At 28.1% G+C, this 27,621-nt stretch overlaps 1 protein-coding gene across 3 annotated transcripts in view; it reads left to right on the top strand.

The window, feature by feature from the left end:
• LOC142321586 (uncharacterized) overlaps positions 1 to 16,382 on the top strand; it is a 419,684-nt gene extending 403,302 nt beyond the window's left edge. For 2 of the 3 annotated variants that reach the window (XM_075359798.1, XM_075359797.1), the window contains 3 exons: positions 2,293 to 2,407; positions 6,800 to 6,895; positions 10,540 to 16,382. In XM_075359798.1, coding sequence (XP_075215913.1) covers positions 2,293 to 2,407; positions 6,800 to 6,895; positions 10,540 to 11,420 — 1,092 coding nt within the window. In that variant the 3' untranslated portion in view covers positions 11,421 to 16,382. The remainder of the gene's footprint in view (positions 1 to 2,292; positions 2,408 to 6,799; positions 6,896 to 10,539) is intronic. The other variant, XM_075359799.1, reaches the window with a different exon arrangement.
• The last annotated feature ends 11,239 nt before the right edge of the window (positions 16,383 to 27,621 follow it).

Here is a 27,621-nt window from a genome sequence, read left to right as displayed (position 1 = left end):
CATTCTGATAAAATAAAGATTTCTGGAAAAGTACTAACTTAAAAAGAAGCAAAGCAGTAAGTGAAAAAGTTAATTTTATTAATATTTATTTTTTTATTATATTAAGATCTAAAAAAATGTATTACTGAATAAGTATAGGATTTTTCAGATTAGAAGTTAACCAAATGTTAATGAATTTATTGATTCAACAATCCTTAGGTTTTATAAACTGTATTATGCGATTTAATGAGACCACTGCCATCTTATAACTATGTTACAATTCATAATAATTGTAGATATAATAAGAAAATGAAGGAGGTTAAGCTTATTCTTTACATTATATTTATATATATATATATAAATATAATGTATTTATAAAAAAAAAAATATATATATATATATATATATATATATATATATATGTATTTATTAATACATATATATATATATATACCAATTTCTTTAATTGTTTTAGCATATATATATATATGTGTGTGTATGTATATATACATATACATATATAATGAAATATAAACTAACACAACACAGTAAATAGATAAGTTAAATTTCATGGGATCCCACGTCTTCAGTTGTTATTAAATTCTATAATCTCGTTAAAACATATTTGACAAAAAAACAAAATTGTAAATAAATATGTTTTAATGTAATTATAGAATTTAATAACTACTGAAGATGTGAGATCCTGCGAAAATTCTGTAACTAATATGGGAAGTTTAACTTATCTATTTATTATGTTTTGGTGGTTTATATTTCATTTAATATTAAATTGAATTACCACAGTGGTGGTCAATATGTTAATGAATTATTTGAATTTTCAAAAAAAAAAATATTACAAATATATACAAGGTCTGTAAATAAAGTAATGAGACTAGTTTGTTTTAGCAGCCAAAGTGGCAGCACTGTGAAGCTGTGCTGCCAAAGTGGCAACACAGCTTCACAGTGCTGCCACTTTGGCTGCTAAACAGCTGCTTTACAGCGTTGCCACTCTGACTGCTAAAAAAACCCATATGCTTACATATATAACATATGTTAACATATATAACCATATGTGTACTTGTGTAAACATACACTATATGTTTATATGAACAGCTGATTTATGAAACGTAAACAAACTTTTCATGAAACTAGTTTTTGTCGTGCGTTACAAAAATGAGTGATACTAATTTTGAGCAACATTGTGCAATCAGTTTTTATGTTAAACTCAGTGAGAATGCTACTGAAACTTTTTCAAAATTGAAAAGGGCGTATGGAGATGATGCTTTGTCACAAGCCCAAGTTTTTAGGTGGTTAAAGCATTTTCAGATGACTGAGAATCAGTTGTGGATGATCCACGCTCTGGAAGACCGTTAATGTCAGAAAGTGACGACAATGTTGAGCGAATCAGAAACTTGATACAGTAGTACAACTGGCGATTAACTGTCTAAATGATTGCAGAATAATTGAATTTGAACCGTACCACAGTCCATCAAATTTTGACAAACAAATTGGACATGAAAAAGTTTGTGCAAAATTGGTCCCAAAAAACCTCACTGTTGAACAGAAGAACAACAGAGTGGAAGTATGCCAAGATCTTCTAGGGCGAATTGAAACCAAACCTAATTTTCTAAAAAATGCTATTACTGGTGATGAATCTTGGATATTTGAGTACAACCTAGAAATGAAATGCCAGAACAAGGAGTGGCACACTTCAAACTCATCATGTCCCTAAAAAGCAAAAATGAGCTAATCAAAAATCAAAACCACGCTAATTTGTTTCTTCGATAGTAATGGCATTGCCCATAAGGAGTTTTTGCCTACAGGATAGATTGTAAATCAATATGTTTACTGAGAAATTTTTGAAAGACTGTGAAAAAGAGTTGGCCGTGTGAGACCAGCCATCAAAGACAATTGAATGCTGAATCATGCACCTTGTCACACTGCACTATCCATTTGGCAAAGACAAACATTCATGTAGTTGCTCAGCCACCTTATTCACCTGATTTGTGTCCCTGCGACTTTTTCGTGTTCCTGACTTTAAAAAAAAAGGTAACCGACTGTCTGAAGGATATTACGGTTTCTAAGTTCAAACACTGTTATGAAGAGTGGGAAAACCATTTGAAGTGTTGTATGGCTTCCCAAGGGAACTATTTTGAAAGTGATAGAGTCCAATTGTGTATGTATATTGTAAATAAAAGTTTTTCTGAATCAGTCTCATTACTTTATTTACAGTCTTTGTATATATACTATTTTTTTGTTGTCATTGTGTCAAGAATATAAAGAGTAAGGTGTTAATAATATTGTTCTTCTTTTTAGAATCAGGGTGAAGGACAGGAAAGAGATGGAAGCACAAGTGAAAGCTCACTTGAATCATCTAGTGGTTATGGTAGCCAAACAATCCCTCCAACTGCAGATGATCAACATAATGATGGTAAAATATTGATTATGACTATTATTATTATTTTTTGTTGATGACAAAAATGGGTAAAGGATTAAAATTTTCATCAACTTGTATAAATTTTACTTAGAATGAGTCAATTCCTGTTGTTTTTAAATTTACACTGTGTGATTTGTATTATTTAGTAGTGTGGTTTTCCCTGTTTATTAACTCTTCTAATCATAAATTTAACCATTTAATTTTATAATAGTAAAACATACTAAAAATTATTATGCATTACAGAAATTTTTGTTATTGTTAAGCTTGTTATGTTTTTAAAATAATCAAATGACATTTTGAACAGCATGGTGAAACTTCATAGTAATAATTGAAAATTATTAAAAATTATAAACCATGCTTTCAAATAAATATAATTTGTTCGTTTAAACGTCTTTTGGAGGTAATTATCATCACCTTCTTTTGTGGAGTTTCTGATAACTCTGTGTTGTGCTGTACACGGTACTTTTCAGAAACTACACTGAAGAAGATAGTGATAATTAACTTCAAAATACTTTTGGAAGAATAAGTTATATTAATTTGAAAGCGAGTTGTTTATAAATTTTAATAATTTAAAAAAAGAACCAGTTCTCCTTTTAAGATGGAGAATAGAATCTTCCTTCTTAGATAATAGGTATATTAATGTGTATTAATTTTTCTTCCTGTTTATGATACATTACAACAGTAAGTGCATTTTTCATTTGTTATTTTTTTTTAAAATCTTTCTTTTGGTTACTAGAAATTTTCTTCTCTTAGGGCAGTTGTTACACAGTTGTGAGAAGTCATGTAGAATAAACAATTCCTACTTATTGCATGATATCTCCTCACAGTCATCTTAGTTAACTTTAATTGCTCATTAATATTAATGAATTTTATATTTTTAATTACATTTACAATTTAACCTTGAATTTTTTAACGCTTTCTAAAGTTATTGGTTAACATATGCTCTAAATGACTTTTTATTATTGTTTGATAATATGAAGAAAGAAAAATTATTGGCATTATTTATTCTTTAATATTAAGATAATTTTAAAAAATCCAGTCGTTACCTGGAAAACAACAGATTTGAATGACTTTTGCAACAATTTGAATGCAATTGAACAAAACCAGCTTTCTAATAGTGCAGATCTGCGATTGCTTTAAAAAATTTCATTAAATTATTCATTTTTTGTAATGTGTTAAAAATATTAAAATTTTTATACTCATTTTTTGTTCAAAGTTTTTCAAAATTTATTAGCTCAATTTTTTGTAATTATCATTTTTAGTAATAATGTTTATTATTATTTTGAAATAATCGATTCAAAAAATGTTAAATTATTGTAATGAATTCTTTTTTTTTGTTGTTGGCATGCATGCATGCATGTGCACACACATACACACACACACACTAAAGTGTACGATTATTAGTCAGTATGTGATCGATATTGATTTTAACTCAATAAAATTTGAAATATCAATAGTTATTGAAAATTTATGTTTTCCCTCCTATGTAGTTATTAGTGCATGTATTCCCTTACTGAAATATTTTTCATTAACTTTACTCTCTACATAAACCTGGAATAGACTAATACTCACTAATTTTTTTTTTCATATGTTTATGGTGAAAAAAATTATACCATGGTGGTGTAAATCATACCTGGTGACATGGTTTAGACAATATGGTGCATAAAATTGTTACTTTGTAGTAATTGTGCTTCCCACACCTCTTTTCTTGTCCTGAAGAGGTTACTTTTTTTAAGTAGGTGTATGCACTTTTATATATAGTTGCATGCAAATTAATTTGAAGACAGACATTATTTAATAGAGAGTTAATTTATTTAGAAAAAAAAATTATACCTGTATAATTTGTGAATATCTAGTAATTAATATGTCCTCCTTTATTCTTAATCACTTCACGTACACAGTTTGGTATCGATTCAATAAGTGTAATACAGTTTTTTTTTTTATTTCATCATGAAACCGTACTCTACCATACTTTAATGAGGTCATTTTTTGACTATTGTCTAAAGATGTTCAATTAGGTTTAAGTCTAAGGAGTTGCCTGGCCATAAGAGCACTTTAATTCTTCACTTCTTTGAAAACTTTTTCTACTTTTTTGTACTATATAGAATGGACCAAATCTTGTTTGAACACTGTGGGAATTTGTTTTGAAGTTGTGTCACAACTTTTTCCTTTAGAATCTTGATATATCTATCCATCACTTTTCAACATACCATCTGCTGGAAGTAATAAACAGGGGGCCTTCAAATGTGAAATAAACCCAAAACCTTTTTTCTTGGGATGTTTAACTGATTGTTGGATATGAGATGGGAATGTATTTTCATCTGATAGTACTAAAAACTGTAACACAGATTGGACAAAATGTATTATAGTTTGTAGTGATGGTGCAAAGGCGATAACAGAAAAAAAAGCATTGGATTTCCGAAAAATTTTAAATATTGTCTTATACCAAGGGCAGATTGGATGCACTGTTTCTTTCACAGACATGCTCTTGCCACAAAAAATATGCCGGAAAATCACAAGCAAATTTTTTGTAAAGCTGTAAAAATGGTTAACTTTATTAAAAGTCAACCATTACAGAATAAACTGTTAGCTAAAATATACAATGAAATGGACAAAAAGAAAAAAATCTCTTCTTTTCCATACAGAAGAAGTCAGGTGGTTATTGCTGGAGAAAGTGCTAACCTGTTTATTGGAATTGCAAGATGAATTAATAATATTTTTCCAGGATAAACAAGTGCCATTCTCAGTGTTTTTACAGAATAATTAGTATATGTTGCTGTTGGCTCACTCAGCTGATGTATTTTTGCATTTAAACAACTTGAATGTTAATTTATAAGAACATGATAGAAAAATTTTATTAATGACAGACAAAATTCATGTTTTAATTTAGAAGCTTGATATTTTGATTATTATTTGTCTTCGAAGTAAAAAAATTTATGTTTCCGCTTACTTCCAATTATATTGAGAAAAATTTGGATGAAGAAGACACTATTATTCATCATAGTTTGGATAGCATGAAGATGCATTTGTGTAAGCTTTTTGTGTAAGCATTTGTGTAAGATGCATTTGTGTAATTCAGTTGGCAGAATGTTTCTCGATAGATAAAAATGATAAATGAAGAGATGGATACTAAATCCATTTAGTGAAAATGTTGCAGCTGCTAAGTTACCAGTTGAAATTTCCGATCAGCTCATCAAAATGTCTGTCGATAAAACATTACAACTACAATTTACATCTGAAGATTTGGATGTGTTTTGGCTTGCTCGACGAAGTGAATATGGAAATTTAGTCACAGAAGTATTGAAAATACTAATCCCTTTCGCCATGTCTTACATCTGTGAAAAGTGCTTTTCATCTGTGGGTGTGCTAAATACTAAATATAGGAATTGTCTTTTACCACTTGAAAACATTTTACTTTTGTGTGTTTCTAACATAGTTCCATGTATGAAGAAACTTTTTAATGAAAAACAAATACAACCATCTCATTAATTTATTTTCTTTACATGTATAAATGCAATTAAAATGCTTATAATAGATGATTTTTTTCTCATAAAATGATTTCATTATTATTTAAGTGTAAAGTTGTAGGCTAACACTTGTGATCCCCAGTTTATGGAACACTGCAGTAAAAAGAATAAAAAGAACTGCACCACTGTGTTTATAAGACTAGTACAAATAAGACAGTTAGTGTTGTCCCCTCTTTTGGAAAATAATTCACTTTGTCGATTGTTAAGTAAATTACATTCAAAGTACATTGCATGCACTCAATGTATATCGTCATGGTTTTACTGATAGCAGCTCAAAAAATAAGTTTTGACAGGTATTTTTGTACTAAGATATTTTCCCATTATAAATTCTTAGTAAAATTAATGTGTTAGAAATTTCTTGTGGAAAGTTCAGAACTGTATTTTCTTATGAAATTTAGCAAATCTTACCAAATGATTTGTTTTTATTCGTGGCCACTTCTGCATCAGCCATAAAAAAAAAGTATAACTAAATAGTAATTATTATGTAATATGTTATTGGTGTAAAGTTATTTACATAAAAGGTTATCAGATATAAACCTGTCCACTTGATATTTAGAGTTTATACTATACCCCTTGCACCATTTTAATACTACATCTTGAGAAATTATACATTCCTTACTATCAGAGTTAAGAGTAGAAGGACTGTGACATGTACGTTTTTAATCCTTTATGCAAGTGTTAATGACATACATGACAGCCAGTTTATTTTTATTATAATTTTTTAAATCTATTCCATTATAATAAATTTGAGATTAAAATTTCTACTTGCTTGATTTTCTGAACCCCTTATTAGTGTTGTTTATTATTGTTGTGGGAAATGTGTTTGTTGCATGTCTGTTTGTTTTATTTGTGTTGTCAGAGTTGTCATACAATCCTCAGTCTGGTAGCCCTAACAACTACTGTACATTGCCTCGTTCCAATCCTGAACTTCATAAGAGACCATCAATAAGTACAGGTATTTTTTTTAGAAAAAAATTCTAATCGCTTACTGTTACTACCACATAAAATGTCTGTTTATTAACCACACTGTTATAATTAGTATTTATTTTCTAGTGATAATTTTTGTTTATATTACTTTACTGAGATATTTTCAAATATTCAATATAAATTATGAAATTGACTATTATTGAATTTTCTTTTATTAGACTATTGAATTATTTTATCTTAAGGTTTATCATCGGTGAAACATACTTCTACTTCAGTGAAATATGTTATCTAAGTGTATACTTCAGTTTACCAGTCTTTTAAATTACTACATTTCTAACTATTTCACATGTACTGTTCACTTGAATTCACTGGTACCTCTGATAACCCAGGTTTCAAGGAACTTGTGGATAGTTTCATTAACTATAATGAAACTTTAATTATTCTTGATCTGATTGATTGTTTAAAAACTTGATACTTTTGTTCACACAAGCTAAATCGTAACAGATGCTTAAGAATGTATTAAGTAAGTGGTTTCGATTGGCATCTACTTTTAAATTAATCACAAAATATTTTTTAAGAAAGTCAATTTTTATTAGAATCAGATTATCCTTCTGGCTAAGTAAAAGTATGAAAGTGGTTCAAATATAAACAAGAATTTAGTCTTACAATAAACAAGGTTTCACATCTTATTTTTCAGTATAGTCCTTCCTAGTGGCACTTATTTCACTGTCAAAGAAGTTTTCCTATTGCTTCCCTGAAACCAACTCCATGGAGAGTCAATCAGTTTGTCATTAATGTTAAATTTTTTGCCTCCATTTGAACTGATGAACAATCATCATTAAAACAGCGATATGAGGATGAGTATTACCTTGAATCTTGGTTTACTCTTTATTTGAGTTGTTTTTATCGCTTCTTCATTTCAGGACTGAATATCTTCATCTTTATTGATGTCATGTGTTTCTTTTTCACTCCAATGGCATCATTTCTGTTTGATCTTAGTGTCACTGAACACTTCAGTTAGAAGGGCAAAGACCCTATGGAAAATAGAATACCTAACCTTGAATTTTTCTTTTGTAAATTCACGCAGAATCTATTGTTCTATGTTTAATAAAAATCTCTTCTATCTTCTCTTCCTGCTTTGCTATCCTGAGTGTCTTCTCAAGCTTTCTTGAATTTTTTATTTGGTTACTGGCTTGATAAATATTATGTACGGCTTTAGCTACTTCTATCTTTTTTAACTTGTTTCTTTCTATATGCGATCTTCATCTTTCTTCATATTGAATCTTCATTTAGGATAATTATTGTCCCAATGCACTTCTGTATTTCCTTATTCCACTTCCAAATCTCTGTGTTCAGTGTTCTTGCCTGAAATAAATTTTCAGACATGGTGATTGTACAGATAAGCATGTATCAAGACTTTTTCTGTGCTGTTCTCCAGAACAACTAAAGGTGACATCTGTCTGTACACATTTGTCCATATGTATCTAACTCAAGGCAATGTTTTAACTGTCAAAGATTTTGGATGTATGAAACAGCATATCAAAATACTCAAAATGTTGTCAAACCAGTCATGAAGATACTGGATGTACAGAAGCTAAGTAAAGGTTAGTGCTCTGAAACCTTTAAAAATTTGTCTATTATAAAGATCCAAAGAGTGTAGAAATTATCCTTTCACTTCTACTTATTGGTAATGTAAAAAGTTGCAGAAAGCCTGGAATTTGGTGCAGTCAGACATCTCCTTTGACATAATATATCGAAAGATCTAAGGCTCCTCTTGTGAAAAGTTTGAACTTTAATGTAGCAAGTTGCATCATTAACTAAGGCACTTACTAATAATACACTGTTGTGTGACCAGATTAGTTGTTAAAGAATATGAATACCAAATATGATGACGATAAGACTATTTCAATATACAAAGATTCATCCACTTATAAGAGGTGACCTTTAATGTAAGCTCTGTTTTGAAATAGAATAAAACTGGAAAATATGAACAAATTTTGTTATTTAGCATTAAAACTATATTTAACTACTTATACTCAAACCTTTGTAATGCAGGTCACTGTTTACTGTGAAGAAAAAGAAAATAATCGCTGGAAGCTAAAGTAGGATTGGTGGATGATTGAAGATTCCCTAACAAAATTTTTCCAATCATCTCACTCTCTGATTTGCTGCGTGTGGCCAGGCATTCTAATGAAAAAATAAAATCTCGCACGATAGCTTCCTAAGTCATTTGTTTTCATAGCTAGCTGTTCTAAGATTTTAACATTTTGCAGTAATATATCGGCATTCAAAGTAATTCCATGATTACTAAATTTGTCAAGAAAGATACCTTTTTTGTCCCAAAATACAGTAGCTGTAAGAGTATACCAAACATTTTTGTTTGAACTTTTTCAGTGTAGGAGATGATGAATACCTTCATTACCGTTGACTCCTTTTTTGTCACGTCATTCGAGTAAGAAATTCAGTTTTCATCTCTGGTAACAATATGATCGAACAATTGATCACCTTTTTTGTAACTACAAAAGTTCACGCTCTGCAGCAAGACATTCTTCCTTCTCTGTCTTGCTGCTTCAGCACTCATTTGATATAAATTTTTTATAGCCCAATTTTTCCGTCAGAACTAAATAAATCAAACCATGAAAAATCAGGAAACATCAAAATGTAATACCTCAACTTACACAGCTATTCATCATAACGGGAACTTCAAAAAAGTATCCCTCAAGTGAAATGTGATTGGGCTTGGTCATTTTGATTACATATTTTTCTATTCCTAATGCAATTGAGTCTCATAACCTAACCATTAATTGTTTCAAATAAGTCATTGTAAATGTGTTAAATACCCTTCTGAATAGCTTCTACATTTTTGAGAGCAAGTCAAATTTTAAGTTTATGTATTTCATTATCTCTAATGGGTGAACTTAAAATATAAGCTGATATTTTATAAATTATTCTTGATAATTTGCTACAAAGAGTTAACGAAAGAAAGATATCCTACAGTAATTCATTATAGGAATATTATGGTATTATATACATAAAATTATTCTTTTAAAACCTTATTAATCCACATTCTGTTGGGAAAGAAGATTTTCTGTGGCAATCCTTAAGTTCCAACTATTTGTCTCAAGACATTAGTAATGTCTCAAGACATTACTGCTGGGATTTACCATATATTCTTTACTGGCATTAAGTAAACTAGTCAAATTTACAATCAGTACCATTACATACTGCACTCTGTGATATAAATAAAAAGACTTTTAGTACAATAATCTTTATGTTAGTCACTTATGGTTTTTTTTTTAATGACTAATCAGAATTATTGTTGTGTAATAATTATAACATTTGATGTAATAATATTTATTTTTATTTTTCTCTACAGTTATTTTTTTATATTTACTTATTTCATTTTCAACCAGTATCTAAAGTTATTCCAAATGAACTTATTTTTTAGTTTACGAAGATGAAATTAACTTTTCCAAGAATAAATATGTTTATTTACAAACTTGGTATTTTAAGACTACCCTTTCACTTTTTGAATTATCCTTGTTATTAAGTTTAAATATTGTATGAAATGGAACTAAGACTTATTTAATGTACTTAATTTAACAAATCTTTATTTACATTTTTCAACTTTAATATAATTTTTATTGTTTTTTCTGTCTTTCCAATAAACAGGTTATTCAGTTGGAACAATGCGTGGAACATTGTTAAGACGTGGTTCAGTTCAGGGACAGAAACCACCACCACCAATCAGACGAACATCATCTATTTCGATAAATTCAAAACAAAATGTTGGTGCACAAGGAAGTCCTGGAAGTGGAGGAAGCTTTGAGAATCTTCCTCCCCCTCCACCGTTTCTTCTTGAAAGTGATAATAGTGGCAGAGGGACACCTCCCGGTAATAGTCCTTCGATTAGTTCTGGTATAAGTATGTCGAGTACAGGTTGTGAGGTTCAGAGGAATGTGGCCAGTTCTATAGCTGCAGAGATTCAAAAGCGAAATGCTGCTAGTGTTTCAGAGTATCAGAGGACTGCTGCTCTTGGCATAGCCGCAGAGTTACAGAGGAAAGTTGCCCAAAATGGAGGTGAGGTCTTGAAAAAGCCATTAAGCACCGAAACTATTTATGGTGAAAAGAAAACTAAACCTTTGACAGAAGGTTGTGTCGGAATAAGTGTTGCTGAGACAGTTCGTACTTTAACTGAACTAAAACACCAACCGGCAAGCCCTGTTTCAGTTAGACGAACGCATAGTCTTCGATCACAAAGTTGTGATCGTCGCGTGGAAACAGGATTGATTGCTACACTCAGTGCAAAATTAGCTCCTACACTGAGTCCACGACATTCTCGAAGGTGCTCTCAAGAACCACTGAACTCTCCTCGATCAACATTTCAAAATACTGGTATGATTCGTGCCAGTCGTGTACGCCAGTGGATTGCTGTTCGTACTGTTGCTGATCCTGCAATTTGTCATGATTCTCTTATGGATCAAATTAAAAGAGGTACATCTTTGAAAAAGACACGCACGATTAATGATAGATCTGCCCCTCAGATTCACTGAATACTTCTAGGTTATTATTTTTATAGTTATTCTTTAATTCTTTTTTGTTAAGTTCAGATAAATTTGTTTCTTATACATCCCTTTTGTTACTTATTAACAAACCATTTTTATGAAAAGCTTTGAAAATCATTCCATGTAAGTATAAAAATGTATTTAGTTTTACTCAGGGAATGATTGATAAACTTATAATAGTTAGTTTATAAAAGTATAAATACTGACTGAATTTGTTTACGATTAAAAAAGACAAAACCATAGATAAATATGTTAACAACTTATATAACAAAATTAACATAATTTTAACAGCGTAAGTTTGTTACAGAGCATATCAGTTGGTTAAAATCAATGATAAAATTAAAAACAGTCCATTTATTAGTATGTGTATATTATTGTAAGGTTTTTGAAAATTGTTTTTTCATTATTTTTTCTTGTCATTCAGTGCCTTGCGGCTTATAACATATAATCTAGATTATTTATTTAGTTCAAAAATATAACACAGATTTTTAGTCAAAAAAAAGAAGCATAGTATCTAATCAGTTAGTCTTATGTAATGCATTCATATCTTTATCGTACTTGTAATTATGAAAAATAAGTTAGCTTCTCATTTTGTGTTGTTTTATAATTATAAAATAAAAAATGTTTGTATAGATATAAGTATATTTCACATTATTTAGTTACGTACTGTTATTAATAATCAGTTGTGCTCCATTAACTGTTTATTGTATTTAAGAATATTCAGACTGAACTAATACTATATTTAAGGAATATTATTAAATGATAAATTGTACTTTTGTATTATATTGTAATTATTGTAATTATTAGTGGATGCATGAATGTTCATAATTTGTCACCTGTTGTAAATTAACTATTAAGAAAAAAGAATTGGTGTTCATTTCAAATTTACTTTTTCCATAAATTATTGATAATTACTATTATTACTAAAACTGAATTGTTTGTGCTAATAACTTATAAGAATAAATGTAAATTTATTATAAACGATATTTAGAATTGTTCTCAGTGTAAGATTACTTTAAGAAGTACTGATCATGAGATAAGTGGTCCAAAAGCTTGACCTATCCAATTCTGTTATCACCATTTCTGACGAGCAGAGCGCAGGGGTGACTTTAGCTGAGGGTTTTAGAGTAGTCAATAATACCTTTTCCTTGTAAAAAGGTACCAACTAATGAGTGGAATAAAAGGGAGGTAGGTGTGTGGTGCAGAAATGACTTACTTCCTCAACATTCTATCATTAATTCAGCTGACTTCAGGGTCAGGGGAAATGTTACATGTAAATCTGTATTTTTGTGATACCATAAATAAATATTTGTATGATATCTTATTTCAGTGAATTTAATATCCAGTGATTATCTTTTTCGGTATATGAAGCAAAAGTAATTCTTTTTGAAGCAGTTTTTAGTAAGAAAAAACAGAAAAGTATTTGTTATTTAATTTTTCACCAAATGTGCCATCACGTATGTTTATCCTTATAAATAACAAAATTTAAGCTAAATACAGTGTTATACATTAATTGATATTGCCTGAATGATTTAGTCCACTGTTGACTTAACGTGCATTTGGCTTAGTGCATGTAATTAAATATTTCTGTTCATTATGTTAAAAAAGAAATTATGTAATGTTTTATATGTTACATTCTTATAACTTTGTTGTAGTTTAATTTCAAAGATTATTAAAAGAAAAAAAATACTTTTTTGATTTATTTAATGACTAATAAAACATTTTTTCTGTTGGCTAAATTTCTTGTTACTGTTATGGCAACCTACTCTTCTGGTCATTAATGATTTGTGAATTTATTTAACATATATTACAAAAAAAATGATCTCAACAAAAAGTTTTTGTAAATTGAAATTACATTAAATTTTTCATTATAGTAAAATTTTTAATCTTTCCCAATAGTCCTTTTAATCAATAAGAGCGACATGACTAACCAAAGAAATATAAGTGAAATAATGATAAAAATCAATGAAAGAAAACTAAATTAAAATGTTGTTTTGAAAAAAAATTAACGCATTTCTTAAAACAAATAACTGTTTTATTCCCCATTGTGAGTTCTATTGGATTGATTGATGTGATTTTTTTTTAATTTAACATTTTAGCTAGTAATTTAGGTAGTTCTATTTACTTTTGTGTTTTTTTTTTTAATTTTTAAAGCAGCAATTCATGTAATACATTTACTTTGTTATGTATACAAACATGTGTAAAAAAGTACCATGGCCGTCCAATTTTGAGTAGTTTCAGAATTGTTCAAATGATTTTCTTTCTTCAAATTTTGAAGTGGCAGAATTAGTAAAAATAAGTCTGGTAAAATAAATTAGTAAAAGGATATCTTTGAATAAACAAAGACGTCCTTCAATAATTATTTTACTAGGATGAATACAGGAAATTCAATAATGAATTAGCTATATTTATTGCAAGTTTTTTGTCACCTGTTATTTCTATATATATAGATCATTCTGCTTTTACTGTAGTGATTGGATTATACTTTCATTGCTCATAATTCAGAAAAAAAATTATTAAATATAAAAAATTAGCCAAATATTGAAGTAAGATAAATGCATTTACTTTTTTTTAATGTATTTTTGTGTATTTTAAATGCTTATACATTAATTATTTTGTGTATAAGTTGACTTTATTCTTAATTTTTAATCATAAATATGCAATTTATGAATTATTGTTATTTTGTATAAATAATCTTACATTAGAGTAATCTTGAATTAACTTTTCTTTATACATTATTTATTTGCGCAGTGGGAAACCCTTTAACAAAATGAGAATTTATGTAACATTAAATATCTAATTAACCTTTGCACTGCATAATTAATTTTACTTTTTTTTAGTACCTATCAATTTTCACATAAACTTTGAAATTAAATATTTTCCTAAGTCCTTCAGTTCTGAATAGATGAAACTCAATAAGTTATGTCTTTATGTTGAAGGTCAAAAATGTCATGTTTGAAATGTTCCCTCATTAAAGTTTATACACCATTAACAACACTGTTAATTATTCCATAATTGTGTATACCTATTAATGAATCTCCAACAGCTATAAGTTTTTATAAAAAAAAAAAATTACTTCTATTAAACAAAAACCACTATATATTATTATTGTTTAAATATAAAATTGATAAAAAAATTAAAATAATATTTTTTGGGGATTTAAAATAAAGTATAACAATCCATGAAGTCTGTGGCAAGTATTTACCATAGTTTATCAGTGTTTGGTGAAAGTTCATATATTAACACCTGTATTAATCCATTAATCTTGATGTATAAATGATTTACGCTAACAAAAGGTAGATTTTTTAAAAGTTGCATACTAAAATCAAATTTGTAACTACTAAACACCAACTCGGAGTGTAGTAGTTAAATGATTTAAATAAAATTATTCAGTGAAAAGGTTCGAATAAATACTGGTATATTACAGTACAGTAATTTATTACAATTAATATTGAGCATATTTCATTAACTCTATGTGGATTGTAACTGTATTGTAAATTGACTTCATTTTTTGTTTTTAATTTCATGCTTGATAATAGATTCTTCGTACTTTATTAGTCTATCGATCTCCAGATTTCCAAAGATAGTAAGTGTCGAAATATAATTTTTATTTAATTACGTTATACGTGAATTTTTTCTTATATTACGAATCTGTTTCTGAAAAATAAAAATTAAAATTCTTTAGTTATTTAATTGAGTAATAAATATTAAATTGATACACTTATCCTTTCATTATCAGTATCAAAACAAATAATTTTTTTTTTAAAAATATTATAAGATATAACAAACTAAGCCTGAAAGATACATTTCATGATGTAATTTTTTATAAGAAGTCCAATATATTATTATGTTGATTTGTTATTTTTTTAATCCTGATGCTAGTAATTTAAAAAAAAAATTGAGATAAGTCCTATTTTTTATATGTTTACTTTTTAAGGATATATAACTCAAATAAATGCTGCCTTGGTAAAATTTCTAGAAAATCACACATTCCATACACATTTTACAAACTCCCATAACAAAAAAAGTATATTAAACTATTTGGCATACAATTTATGAATATAAAAATAATATTTTTTGTAGAAAAATCATTTCTTTTTTGTATGGCCGGTGATCTTTTAAAAGGGACTCGGTGTGCTTGGTTTAAAATTATTCTGTGAGTAGTTAGTTATATAATCAGTGGGGAGAGCACTTTTTACACAGCTAATCACTTAACTAACTAGAAGGTTTCACAGAGTTATTTCTTTACATGCTGAAAATAATACAAAAAAGTATTCAACTGATTCTGGTATCTCAAATTTGATAGAAAAAAAAATTCTAACCATTCATCCACATATTGATCATTGAATAAAAATCTCTGTGTGAATGTTGTGAAATGTATACTTCTTGGCTTGGTTATTACAAAATGGTTCAGAAAAGTAAAACTATGCCATATGCCTTGGATGAAATAATGTTATACATCTATAGCTGAGACATTAAAATAAATTATTATATTAATCAATTCACTTTAAAAGCTATTGTGTATAATAATAAATTGTATATTTAGTTGTACAGTTTGTAAATATTTTTGTACTTTATTATCAACATATTTGTAGCTTTCAATGTGTATCAGAGTTCCTTATGTAAATAGTTGGTGATAGATGTCTGTGGTAAATTGAGTTGGATTATTATATGTAGATAATTTTAACTATGTTTTTGAAAATATTACTCTAATTATAATAAGGAAGTTCTTCAAGTTTTCTCTTTCATGAACAGGAAAATTGTTTAGTTTCTAAAGTGAAACGTTAGAGCAAAATTTTCTAGTATTGACATTCTCACTGTTTCATTGAATTCTGCTGTTGATAATTTCTCAATTTACTGATTAAAATTATACATAATTTACTTACATTTTAGTAAATATTTTAATGTTTCTATTTTTAAATAAAGTATGATGTGTACACAGTAATAATATATTCTTTTATTTTCATTATTGTATTACCCTTTTTACTGATTATCTTTTCTCTGTGTATTTTAAGTATTTACTAAAGAATTATTAAACTTTACTCTTACAATCTTATATTTGTTTTTTGGATGATTTCATATACTAAACCTGATTGTTTCTAATGTTTGGTGATTTCATGATGCAGCTGTTTTTGTTTTGTTTTTTTTTCTTCAGTCAGCCAAAATCAGATGTTTGCCTCCTTCAAATTCTTCTGATTTCTGTATTAAACTTTTCTGTTTAACTTACCATTTTAATTTGATTTTTGGTACGAATCACTTTTTAGTTTACCATGTATCCTTTCTGTATTACTATTTTAGTTCATCAGCTGTTCTTATTTATTTATTTGTTTAGCTAATTTACTGTATTTTACAATATATTTTTGTTAAGGCATTGACATGCTTGTCCTCAAAATTATTTGCTTTAAATATAGTTAAAAGTCTAAAACAAAAATTCCACTAATGCCTGTTTACTCAGGTTTACTCATGTTCAGTTGTGCTCACTGTTATTCTCTCCATTTTCAGTTTTTCTTTAGTATTGTAACTAGTGCCTACATTTCAGAGCTATATGTTACACCTTGAAAAATACACTGCACTTTTTAATGTCTTTTCTAAAATTCACATTCTTTTAATAAATGAAGATTACAGTTTAATCCTAATCTTATCTTTTTCTATTTCCTTCTCTCTCAAGTTTTTTTTTTATTTCTACGTACACATAACTTACATTTAGATAAATAGTTCGATACTTACAAATTATATTCTTATGAGACAGAATTTCTGAGATTATTCAAATCCAATTTAAAAAATTGCTCAGAAGTTTGTTTATTTTTTGAATGAAAGAAATTTTTTTAATTGAAACCAGCCTCTATAACCGAATGATAGAATATATCTATAGCCCTCCATCTAGAAGGTCCTGGGTTCAGTTCCTGGTAAGGCCTGACATTTTTCGTACATCATGTTTTCATTCCATAATCTCATACACAAACTTCAAAGTTATGTGGTGAATTAACCATAAAAAAAAAATTATTTTAATTCTTTGTTGTAATATTATATTAAGTATTGTAAGTGTATATTTACAATTTACATTTTCCCACAATTTAAATAGCTGTACAGTAAATTATGTTAATAATTTGCTCCTAAACTCTGAATGTCTGGGGCAGTATACATGTGAATAGTGATTTGTTTTAGGAAAAAGATGACATTAGTCAATTTAATCACTTAACTCTACATTATTGGCTTGCATGACAGAAAGCCAAATGGTATTTATTTATGCTGCAGGTTTTTAGAACTAATTCAATAAATCCAAAAAATTTGAAAAATGTATTGTGTGTAAAAGGTATGTGCTAAAAAAGATTATTACCATATATATGTTCTGCAGAATATATAAAATAATATAACTGATGTAAACATTACTCTATAATTTTTAATGATTTTGTATGCTTGTATAAAGAGAACATTTTAATTAAATCATTTATAGAGTATGTTGATAAGTACTCGTATTAACAGAGTTTTATAAATGAAAAGTTGAAATTCTATTAAAAGTACATTGTTGAATATTTGTTAAGAATTTCATCATAATGATGGTATCATTATTTTTAGAAGATAAAGTAAAAGGTACAGTAGGGGACATGAAATATGAAGATTGTAGTCAAACATTTAATATGCTGTATATCAACGATTCTAGAAACATTTTTTGTATTGGTGTTTACAAAACAGAAAACTAAATCTGTTCATGATTCAATCGTAGTTATTTTATAACTTTCATTAAAAGTAAATCTTATTTAACAAAGAAATTATTATCCCAAATCGATGTAAAGAATAATGTAATTATTTATTTTGTAATATTAATTACAATTAAAATAAAATTATTCTGAATTATTTCATTTGTAATTATTGTTTGAAAATGTTGTCGGTATTTTAAATCTAAATTATGATAATCTATGGTCTAGCGATAAAAAATTACAAATGTTCATATGTTGACAAAATTGATAAATGAAACACTTCCTTTTAAATGAAACAATTTTGTAAATATGAGTTATTGTAATAAATGAATCATTCTAAGTAGCTGACTAACAGTAAAGACATACATTGATAGCAAGCACCATTTACAAAATAAAACCATTCATTATATTTATTCTATTTATAAAATAAATTAAAGTTTGAAGCTTTGCATAGTAATAATAATAATAATGTTCAGTCACCTTTGTTCATCTGTGCCATGTTTTGCTTTTCTTGATTTATAGAGTGTGTGTATATAGTAAAGGTTAAATTTTTATTTGATCTGCAGTTGCAAGCAAGATGAATGAACATAAATCCACTGTGACTTGTAAAAAATTGAATTGGCAAGCCTTGGAGTTAATCAGTAATGTTTATAAATTCATAAAAGAAGAAGCAAGTAAATTTAGTAAGTCGGGAAATGATGACAAGCATATTTTTCCAATGCAGAAGTGTAAAGAAAGGACAGTAGCTGGGTGTAAAATATCACAATTGCAAATTCAATGAGTAAGGAAACAGAAAAAGGAGTTATTAAAAAAAAAATTACAAGAAACCCATCAGAGGCTTCTACATCTTTCAGTACATTAGGAAAATGCAAAATCCATGACAAACAGGTAAAACAGGCCTAGATGATTTCTACACTTGCGTAGTGAGAAAGTCTATAAACGAATTTCATCTCAAAGAAAAACAGTTGCCCATCATTCCAAAATTGCTGGTACGTCTGAAAGATTCAGTAGGATTCTCAGGAAGTAAAAGAAGCCTAAGAAGAGTATTACAACAAATGCATTTCAAATGGTATAAAACTGAAAATAGTAGTAAACTTGTTATTGAACATAATGCCTTCAGGATTGCAAATACAGTATGTAGATGTGATTAAAAAATTCTGAACCAAAAACAGGTCAAACATAAAACATATATTTTGTCGTTATACGTCAGCAAAATCAAGGAGGACTGCTTCAGGAGGAGAACTTCTAACTCCAATTTCTAAAGGCAGTAGATGATTATACATGCTGTAGGTGAAATTGGATTTATTCTGGACACATTAATCTGTAAAGCAAGAGCAACAACTGGCGACTACCACAACTATATGAATGCAAATAAGTACTTAAAGTGGGCTGAAGAAAAATTAAAATATTGTAAATTCCATTACAATTTTAGACAATGCATCTTATCACAAAACATTGCAAGAAAAATTACCCGTATTCAATACAAGAAATGCAGGACTGGTTATATAATTATTGCATTTCATCTTGTCTATACTGAAAGCTCAACTATACAAGATAATTAAAAGGAACAAAGAAAAATACAAAGTGTTTATGTTTGATGAACTTGCCAAAAAAAAAAGAAATGAAGTGTTACGTCTACCCTCAGTAGTAACCAGACTTAAACCCTATTTAAATGGTTTGGTTAGAAGCCACAATGTCGCTTTTGACTTGAACGATGTTCAACTGATTACCAAAGATAATCTTATTGCGAAAAAGTACAAAAAAATGAAGATAATACCATTAACAGGAGCACATAATTGAAAACACTACAGAATCTTTTCAAATTTCTTTGGAAGATGATAGTGAAAGTGACAACATGGGAAATTCATAATTTATCAATTTGGATGATGATGTTCAACTTCTTTAGTTTCTAAAGTGTTGTGTTTATTTTTATTTTTGTAAAGTTTAGCTGTGTTTTATTTTTCCAAAGATCTATAAAACAGTTTATATAACTTTAGTTAATTACATTTCATTTAATTCATCAATAGATTGGCATAAATATCTCAAAATAATGAAAAGTTATTGTCTTTTTAAACAGAAATTTATAATAATAAAAATATAGCATTACAGAAGGAAACATTCCATTCCACCAGCAACAAATAATCAAATCTGGTAGGTACGTATGTTATAAATGAAATAAATGCATAGGTCGTAAAAAAATTTTTAAGACAAGAAAAAGTAAATATATTAAAAAGACAATATATTCAAAAATAGCAACATGGCAATACACTTGCATGTTACCAGTATATAAATACAGCAAGAGGCAAATCTATCTATGAATTATATATTTTGAAAGTCATAATGTCTGGTCTTTCCTTATAGAAACCCATTGAGTATATTTTAAGGGTTATTATGATTGAATTTTGTTGTTTTCATTAACATTAGCATGCATAGTTGTCATTATTAATTTATAATTGTAATTAATCTAACTGAAATTAAACCAGATTTCTTTTTTATATTAGTGTGCAACATTGACCTCTCTCCAAAAAAAAAAAATGCTTACATATAATTCTGAAACAAAATTTATTTTTGTACGTCTAAATATCGTTCATTATCTAAGATTCACGTAAATTAAATGATTTGTTCGATTTCTTTATACATCATACTACTTTAGAAAACAAAATTTATTTTTGTACGTCTAAATATCGTTCATTATCCAAGATTCACATAAATTAAATGAATTGTTCGATTTCTTTATACATCATACTACTTTAGAATAACTTTTATTATTTTTAATTTAGAAATATCCCTTTTTTATGTAAGCTAATTCCCATTTTTTTAGTTTCTTGAGATCTTTTTGTGAAAAAAAGTTATTCTCAAAGACAACTAAATTACGTTATCTGATTAAAGTAAACACTTGTAATCTAAAGTAATTTTTACGAACAAATGTCTGCTGTTATATTGTGTTAAATCAGTTTCTAATTTAAAGTTTTACATAGTTAATTGTACAGTATATTTATTGTTAAATATCAAGTTCTATTGTCTTAGCTAAAATATCCTTTAACTTTTGATTATACTTTTCAATTTGCTGTAGAAAACTGATTGATATAGTAGGCCTATGCCTACTATATCAATCAGCTATCATCAAAAGTGCAAGATATATTTCTGAAGCTTTGGAATATAACACTATAATTCTCTTAAAATATTCTATGTGTAAGATTCTCTTTTCAGGTGTCTGCACTATATGTTGTTATTTAATTTTTGTTACTTTCACTCCATTGGGATTTCTAATTCTCTTTTTCAGTAAATCTAGACTAGTTTTGAGCTTTTAAAATGTAAAGAATAATGGTACTGCTTAATGACTAACTACATTCATTTACATAGATATTTTAATTTGAAAAAGGGAGATGTATAAAATCAAAAGTGAAAATGTTAGATCCTTATCAGGAATTGTGGTTGAAGCGAAGATATTATGTTATACCCTTGTGATTATGGTGAATGCTAAAATGTTTATGTGTAAAAAATAATCAAAGAAAGTTAGTTAATTATCAGTTGGGTTAGGTTAGAAACATTATTTACATTTAATTCATTAGATAATTAATAGAATTTATACTTTTGCAAGTGATTGATTATTTTGTAGCAACATTAAGAATTATTTATGAGCAGCTTTATTAATGAGAAGTACAATGTGTGTGAGGAAAGTAATGAGACTGACTTTTTACTTACCAAAGCTTTTATTTTTTTCAAACAACAATATGATCCCCTTCAAAGTAGTTTCCTTGGGCAGCTATACACTGGCAGAGTCATTGTTCCCACTCCTGGCAGCAGCGCTGTTAGGGCTTTTAACTGGTTGGTCACAGTCTTTTTAATGTTCTATAGAGTTCCAAAATGACGTCCTTTTAAGACATGCTTCAATTTCGGGACAAGAAAATAGTCATAAGGACTCAAATCAGGTGAATAGGGGGGTTGAGGAACTGTAGGAGTGCATTTTGAGGTCAAAAATTCCCTGATGGAAATGTGACGCAGAGCACTGTCATGATGAAGCATCCATTTGTCTGCAATGTCTGGTCTCACATGAATCACTCCTTTCCCTGAGTCTTTCAAGGACACCTTTGTAAAACACTTGGTTGACAGTTTGTCCTGGAGGAACAAATTCTTTATGCACGATACCCCTACTGTTAAAAAAGTAAATCAGCATGGTTTTGATCTTTGATTTGCTCATTATACATTTTTTTGGTCAAGGAGATGACAGAGTGTCCCACTCTTCGCTTTGCTGCTTTCTTTCAGGATCGTACTCAAATATCCAGTATTCATCACCTGTGATCACACGATTGAAGAATTCTTGGTCATTGTCAATCCTCTCAAGATCAATGCTCACGTTTCTTCGATTGTCTTTCTGTTGTGAGGTTTTTCGGCACCAATTTCGCACAAACCTTTCGCATGTCCAAATCGTCTGTCAAAATTTGAGGTATGGTGAAAGTGTTTAAATTTAACTGTTCACTCACATTCCTTATTGTTAAACGACGGTCTGATCTCACAAGAACCCTCACATGCTCAACGTTTTCATCAGATTTTGAAGTTGAAGGTCACCCTGAGTGAGGTTGATCTTCAACGTGTTCTCGGCCTTCCAAAAATGATTTGTGCCAGTGGAAAACTTATGCTTTTGATAAGCAATGTTCCCCATAGGCCTGTTTCAACTTTTCAAAGATCACACTCGCGGATTCCCCAAGTTTAACACAAAACTTGATTGCACAATGTTGCTCTAAATTCCGATGCTCCATTTTCATAACACACAACTTCACTGATGGCACTGTCAAAACTAATGTATTGGTTGAACGGAGTTGAAACTTGTACTGAGCACATGGAAGGGATGAACAAACCGGTGTAGCTCAGACCAGTAGACACAGCTTGCCAGATCGCTCGCAGTATTACCAATCTCATTACTTTTCTCACACACCTTGTATAAAGGCAAACTTTACAATTTAGTTATTAAAAAAGAAACGTTTTTATTCACATTATTAAAATGTTTAGTGTAGCTCTGTAATAGTATCTTTAAAATCTAACGAGATAAATTTTTTTTCCCTTTTAGTTCACGGACAAATTTATTAATATATAATTACAAAATTGCTACCACATTTTTAATTTAATTTGTGGTTATATTGAAAAAAAAAAGAAAGTAAAATCAAACTACAGCTCATTTTTCTTACAAAATGGTTTCAGAAGTCAAATTTTTTCTGTTACATCAGATGTTCTGTAATAACACACATACATTCACTTTAGCAAATAGATGTATTTATTAAAATTTATATTCTAAGTAACAGGTAACAAAATTAATTAATGAACTGAACAGTAAGTTAAGAAAAACGTGACATATTGTCTAAGTAATTGAATTCAAACCTTCTAAAAGAACTTTAGCATAAATGTATTAGTTTAAAATTTATATGTGGCATTTGAAATAAAAACTTGGTCAGCTTAATTTTTTTATGAAGCAAATTTATCTTGAGTTTCATCTTTCTGATTTTCATTCACATCTGATTATAATTTTGTGGTAAGTTGGACATTGTAATTTAAATCTTATTAATTAAAAAAAAAAATAATTTCTTCAGGAATATAAAAGTTTCTAAAGTAAAATAAAATGCACTGCCTTATGGTTCCTATCAAGTAGATTTAAAATGTAATAATGAAATAGGTTGTTTCAAGAACATGTTATTTGCACTTTAATTTTTCAGTAGACAAAAAAGTGTCTTAAAAATCACATAAATGCATAGATTTTTATTATTCTTCATAATCAAAATTACTAAATACCATGATTTAGTAATCTAAATATTTTGGTAGGTTTTATAAAATGTTCTTTTTGTTACATATGTAGCTTGTTCTTGTTACATAAATTACCACACACAGTTTTGTGGTAATTGAACTAAACATTCAAATTCAATTCATTTTTCAACTGGAATAAATATATTTTACTTGTAGCAGAAATATTCTAAAAAGCAATAAAAAACAGTTAATAGCAAATTAACAGGCTACTGGAGTCAGTGCCAGTTAAATTTAAACATAAAGAAATGGGGCGAATAGTTTGGTTATAAGTAGTTTAATAAATAACATCCATTAGCAAGTCAAGAATGAACCAGTTGCAACAGATAGCTTCTTCTTGACCCAGACTATGTATTTTAATCTTTCTTATTTTATGAAATTGTAGAGTAGTTCCATTAAATACTGAATATTTTTTGTTAAAATACACCAAAATAAATAAATTCTCTCAGAAAGATCAGACAACATGTTCTTGAAGCAAGCCCTTCATTTGATGAGGCTAACACAATTTTATTTATCTCGCATATTGTTTAGTCAAAAGTAAAAACAAATTTTATGAATTTTTGTATTGCTGTATATTTGTATTGACCATGAATTGTTTATTTGCAGTCTTAATAACTGTTACTAAGCACAGGAACAGTTTTATATACTTTACTGGTGTCAACTCACAAAGTATAGTGTAATCTTGAAATTCCTGATTGAATACAATTCAATGTAGGAAAACTGCACTTCTAATTAATATAATACTAAAACATTGAATGCAGAACTCTTTACATTTATCAATTTTAAACAGCATTGTATGGATGGATTTGGAATAATTTCATGTTATGAAAAATTTCCTTACTTAAGATAAAGTTAACAGAAGGCCTTAATCTCAATTACTCAGTCCTTTGTTATAGAATTTTTACTTCCTTGTACGAAGTAAAGGAAGTATTGTAATTGCGAAAAGTTTAGGTTTTCAGATTTCAACAGAAATATCCATTTTGAATAGTTTCAGCATGATGTCTGTACATATGTATCCCGCATAACTTAAAAACAATTAGCGATAGAATGTTGAAATTTTGGATTTAGGACTGTTGTAACATCTAGTTGTGCACCTACCCTTTTGACTGCAATCAACTGCCAAAAGTGTCCAAAAAAGCCCAAAATCCAAAAATTTGGATTTTGGACTTAAACCCTCATTGAGATTTTCAATTGTGTATCATAAGTGATATTTATTTTCACTGGTTCCAGAGTTATAGCCAAATAAAATGTTAATTAATGAAATATTTGGATCTTACAAGGGGAGGTACATAATTCAAATCTGACTTCATTTCCTTTCTTTCTTTTTTTAACTTTTTTTTTTTTTTTTAATATGTTAATTTATTAATAATTATTAAACCTCTGATTATAAAAAAAATACAATACATAAATTCAATAACAACAATAAAAAAATCAGAAGTTATTAGTACTTTTCAAAATTTTTTGCACTTTTCCTTTTAAAAAAATGTATATATGTAATTTAATAGGCATATAAGGAAATCATGTGATGTTCATATCAGATTTTTTAATTTCTGCAACAGCTAAAGTAGCTGCAAAAAAGTCCTGATTTTCCTCATCATACAATTAATGAACATATATTTTAAATTGATGTTTATTTTCTAGTAGAACTTATGTTCGAAAATAAATGTTATATGTTTAAATGTAATAAGTTAATATATGTTGAATACAAAATTTTCCACCGGTTAATTATAGAAACACAAGCTATAAAAATTAATATTTTTTTTTCAAATTGTATTCCTATTACAGTACCCATCTGTTTTAATGAATAAAATTTTGTACCTATAGGAAGTATTTCTAATACTTCTGTAAGATAATTTATGAATGTAAAGCTATAATGCAGATTATAAATTATGAGTAAATTTACACTGTGATAAATGATAGTTAAGTAATTACTATAAGATACAAATTTAACAGTTTAAAATTACCATGTAAGTAATTTCTCACCTTATTAGCTGAAGATGATTTTATACTATAAGAGGTATTCAAGTTTACTAACCAATTTGTAAATATATAACCGAAAGCATATTATTTTATAACTGAAATGGATTGTTCACCTAATTTTAAACTCTGAGGAGAGCCATTTAGTTAGTGGCACATACAAAAAACATGTGAAAATGTCATTTCTAAATGAAAGGGTTAGTTACAGTTACTGAGAAATTTTGTCTGAATACATTTCTGAAGATTGCTTGTAGATATAATTAATTATCTGTAAATTATTTTCTTTGTTTAAAGGCTAATACTTTTAAAAATAATACTTTTTAATTGCTGTATGTGAGTACATTATGGTAACAACAATGATTTACTGCTGTTAACAACTGATCTTGATCATCAACTCTTTAGATGATGTATAATTTGTAATGTTAGAATTTTTATACTCACTTTGTTTTTATATTTATCATCTTATTTTATTCTAATTATTATACTGTAATTTTAGGAGAATCATGCTATAGCAGATAAAATATTCTGTTATTTTATCAATGTTTTTTTTTCCATGTATCAAAAATTTATCACATAGACCTTTTGATTAATCGTTAAGATTGTGTAAGATAAAAAAAAAAACCATCTGCTAATAAAGTACCATCTACTAACAACGTTTAGAAACTGTAAACACATACATACAATCTAGTTCTGGGTTGTTTGAAGTAGTCTTGGCTGCTAATAATTGAGTGGAGTGGATAGTGCACCAAAACAGTATCCAATGATGGTAACAAGGAGCTAACTGAGCTTTCTAAATTTTTATGAGTAATAATGTGAATACTTGTAGATCAAGTTTCCTTTATAGTAGAATAAATACTACATTTAATAAAAAGTAGATAAAGAAGGGAAATTTATTAGATTATTCATATACTACATACCTCATAAATTTTAATAATTTTTATTCTGTGCTCGGTTTGCATGTTATAAATTAGTGCAGATGAAATGTGACTGACCTATAATTCATTTAATTTAATTTCATGCTAATGAAAGATTTTATCCATTTGCATGGCAAATATTCTGTTCTTCCACTCCTGGATGATAGGGTAAAAAAGTATTTCCTACTGCTCATCTTCTATTTTACATTATTTGAATCATCTTGATTAGTCAAGCCATTTAGTATTTTTTTCCTTAAATTCTTTTGAGTTATCAATTTTTTCAAAATATAATTCACAAAATTAATAAAATATTAAAAGAAAATATAGACTGGAAATTTTATGAAATCTTTAAGTGACAATTGATGAAAAGAAAAAAATAAATGCACTTGTTTTTTCCATGCAAACTATTTCAATAAACTTAGAAAACAGGTTAGCTTAATGGAAAAAGAACCACAAGTCTGAAAAAGCAGTCTTCCTGCTGCACTAGTCAATATTATTTGTAATGACATGCATAACATTTACAGAAAATAAACTCTTGATTAGCCGCAGTAAGATGTGGTCTTTTAATTGATTTTGTGCTGTAAATCATGCACTTGAATTTTAAACTGTTATAAATACACCCTGATATCTATTATGTCTTATGAAAAGATATAATGAAACAATGTGTTTAAACATTTTAATTACTAATATTTCTTTTGAGACTGATGGAAAGGTCATTGCCCAAAACTGCTAAACCTAGTTTAACAAAAATTATCCTTTACTAATATATCAAAGTTATACTTTGGTATAATACTTTTTTTGGTATAT

The sequence above is a fragment of the Lycorma delicatula genome, chromosome 3 (genome assembly GCF_047948215.1).
Source record: "Lycorma delicatula isolate Av1 chromosome 3, ASM4794821v1, whole genome shotgun sequence".
Classification (NCBI taxonomy): Eukaryota; Metazoa; Arthropoda; class Insecta; order Hemiptera; family Fulgoridae; genus Lycorma; species Lycorma delicatula.
Note: the sequence above shows the minus strand (reverse complement) of the source record. Positions and strands in the feature narration are given on the sequence as shown.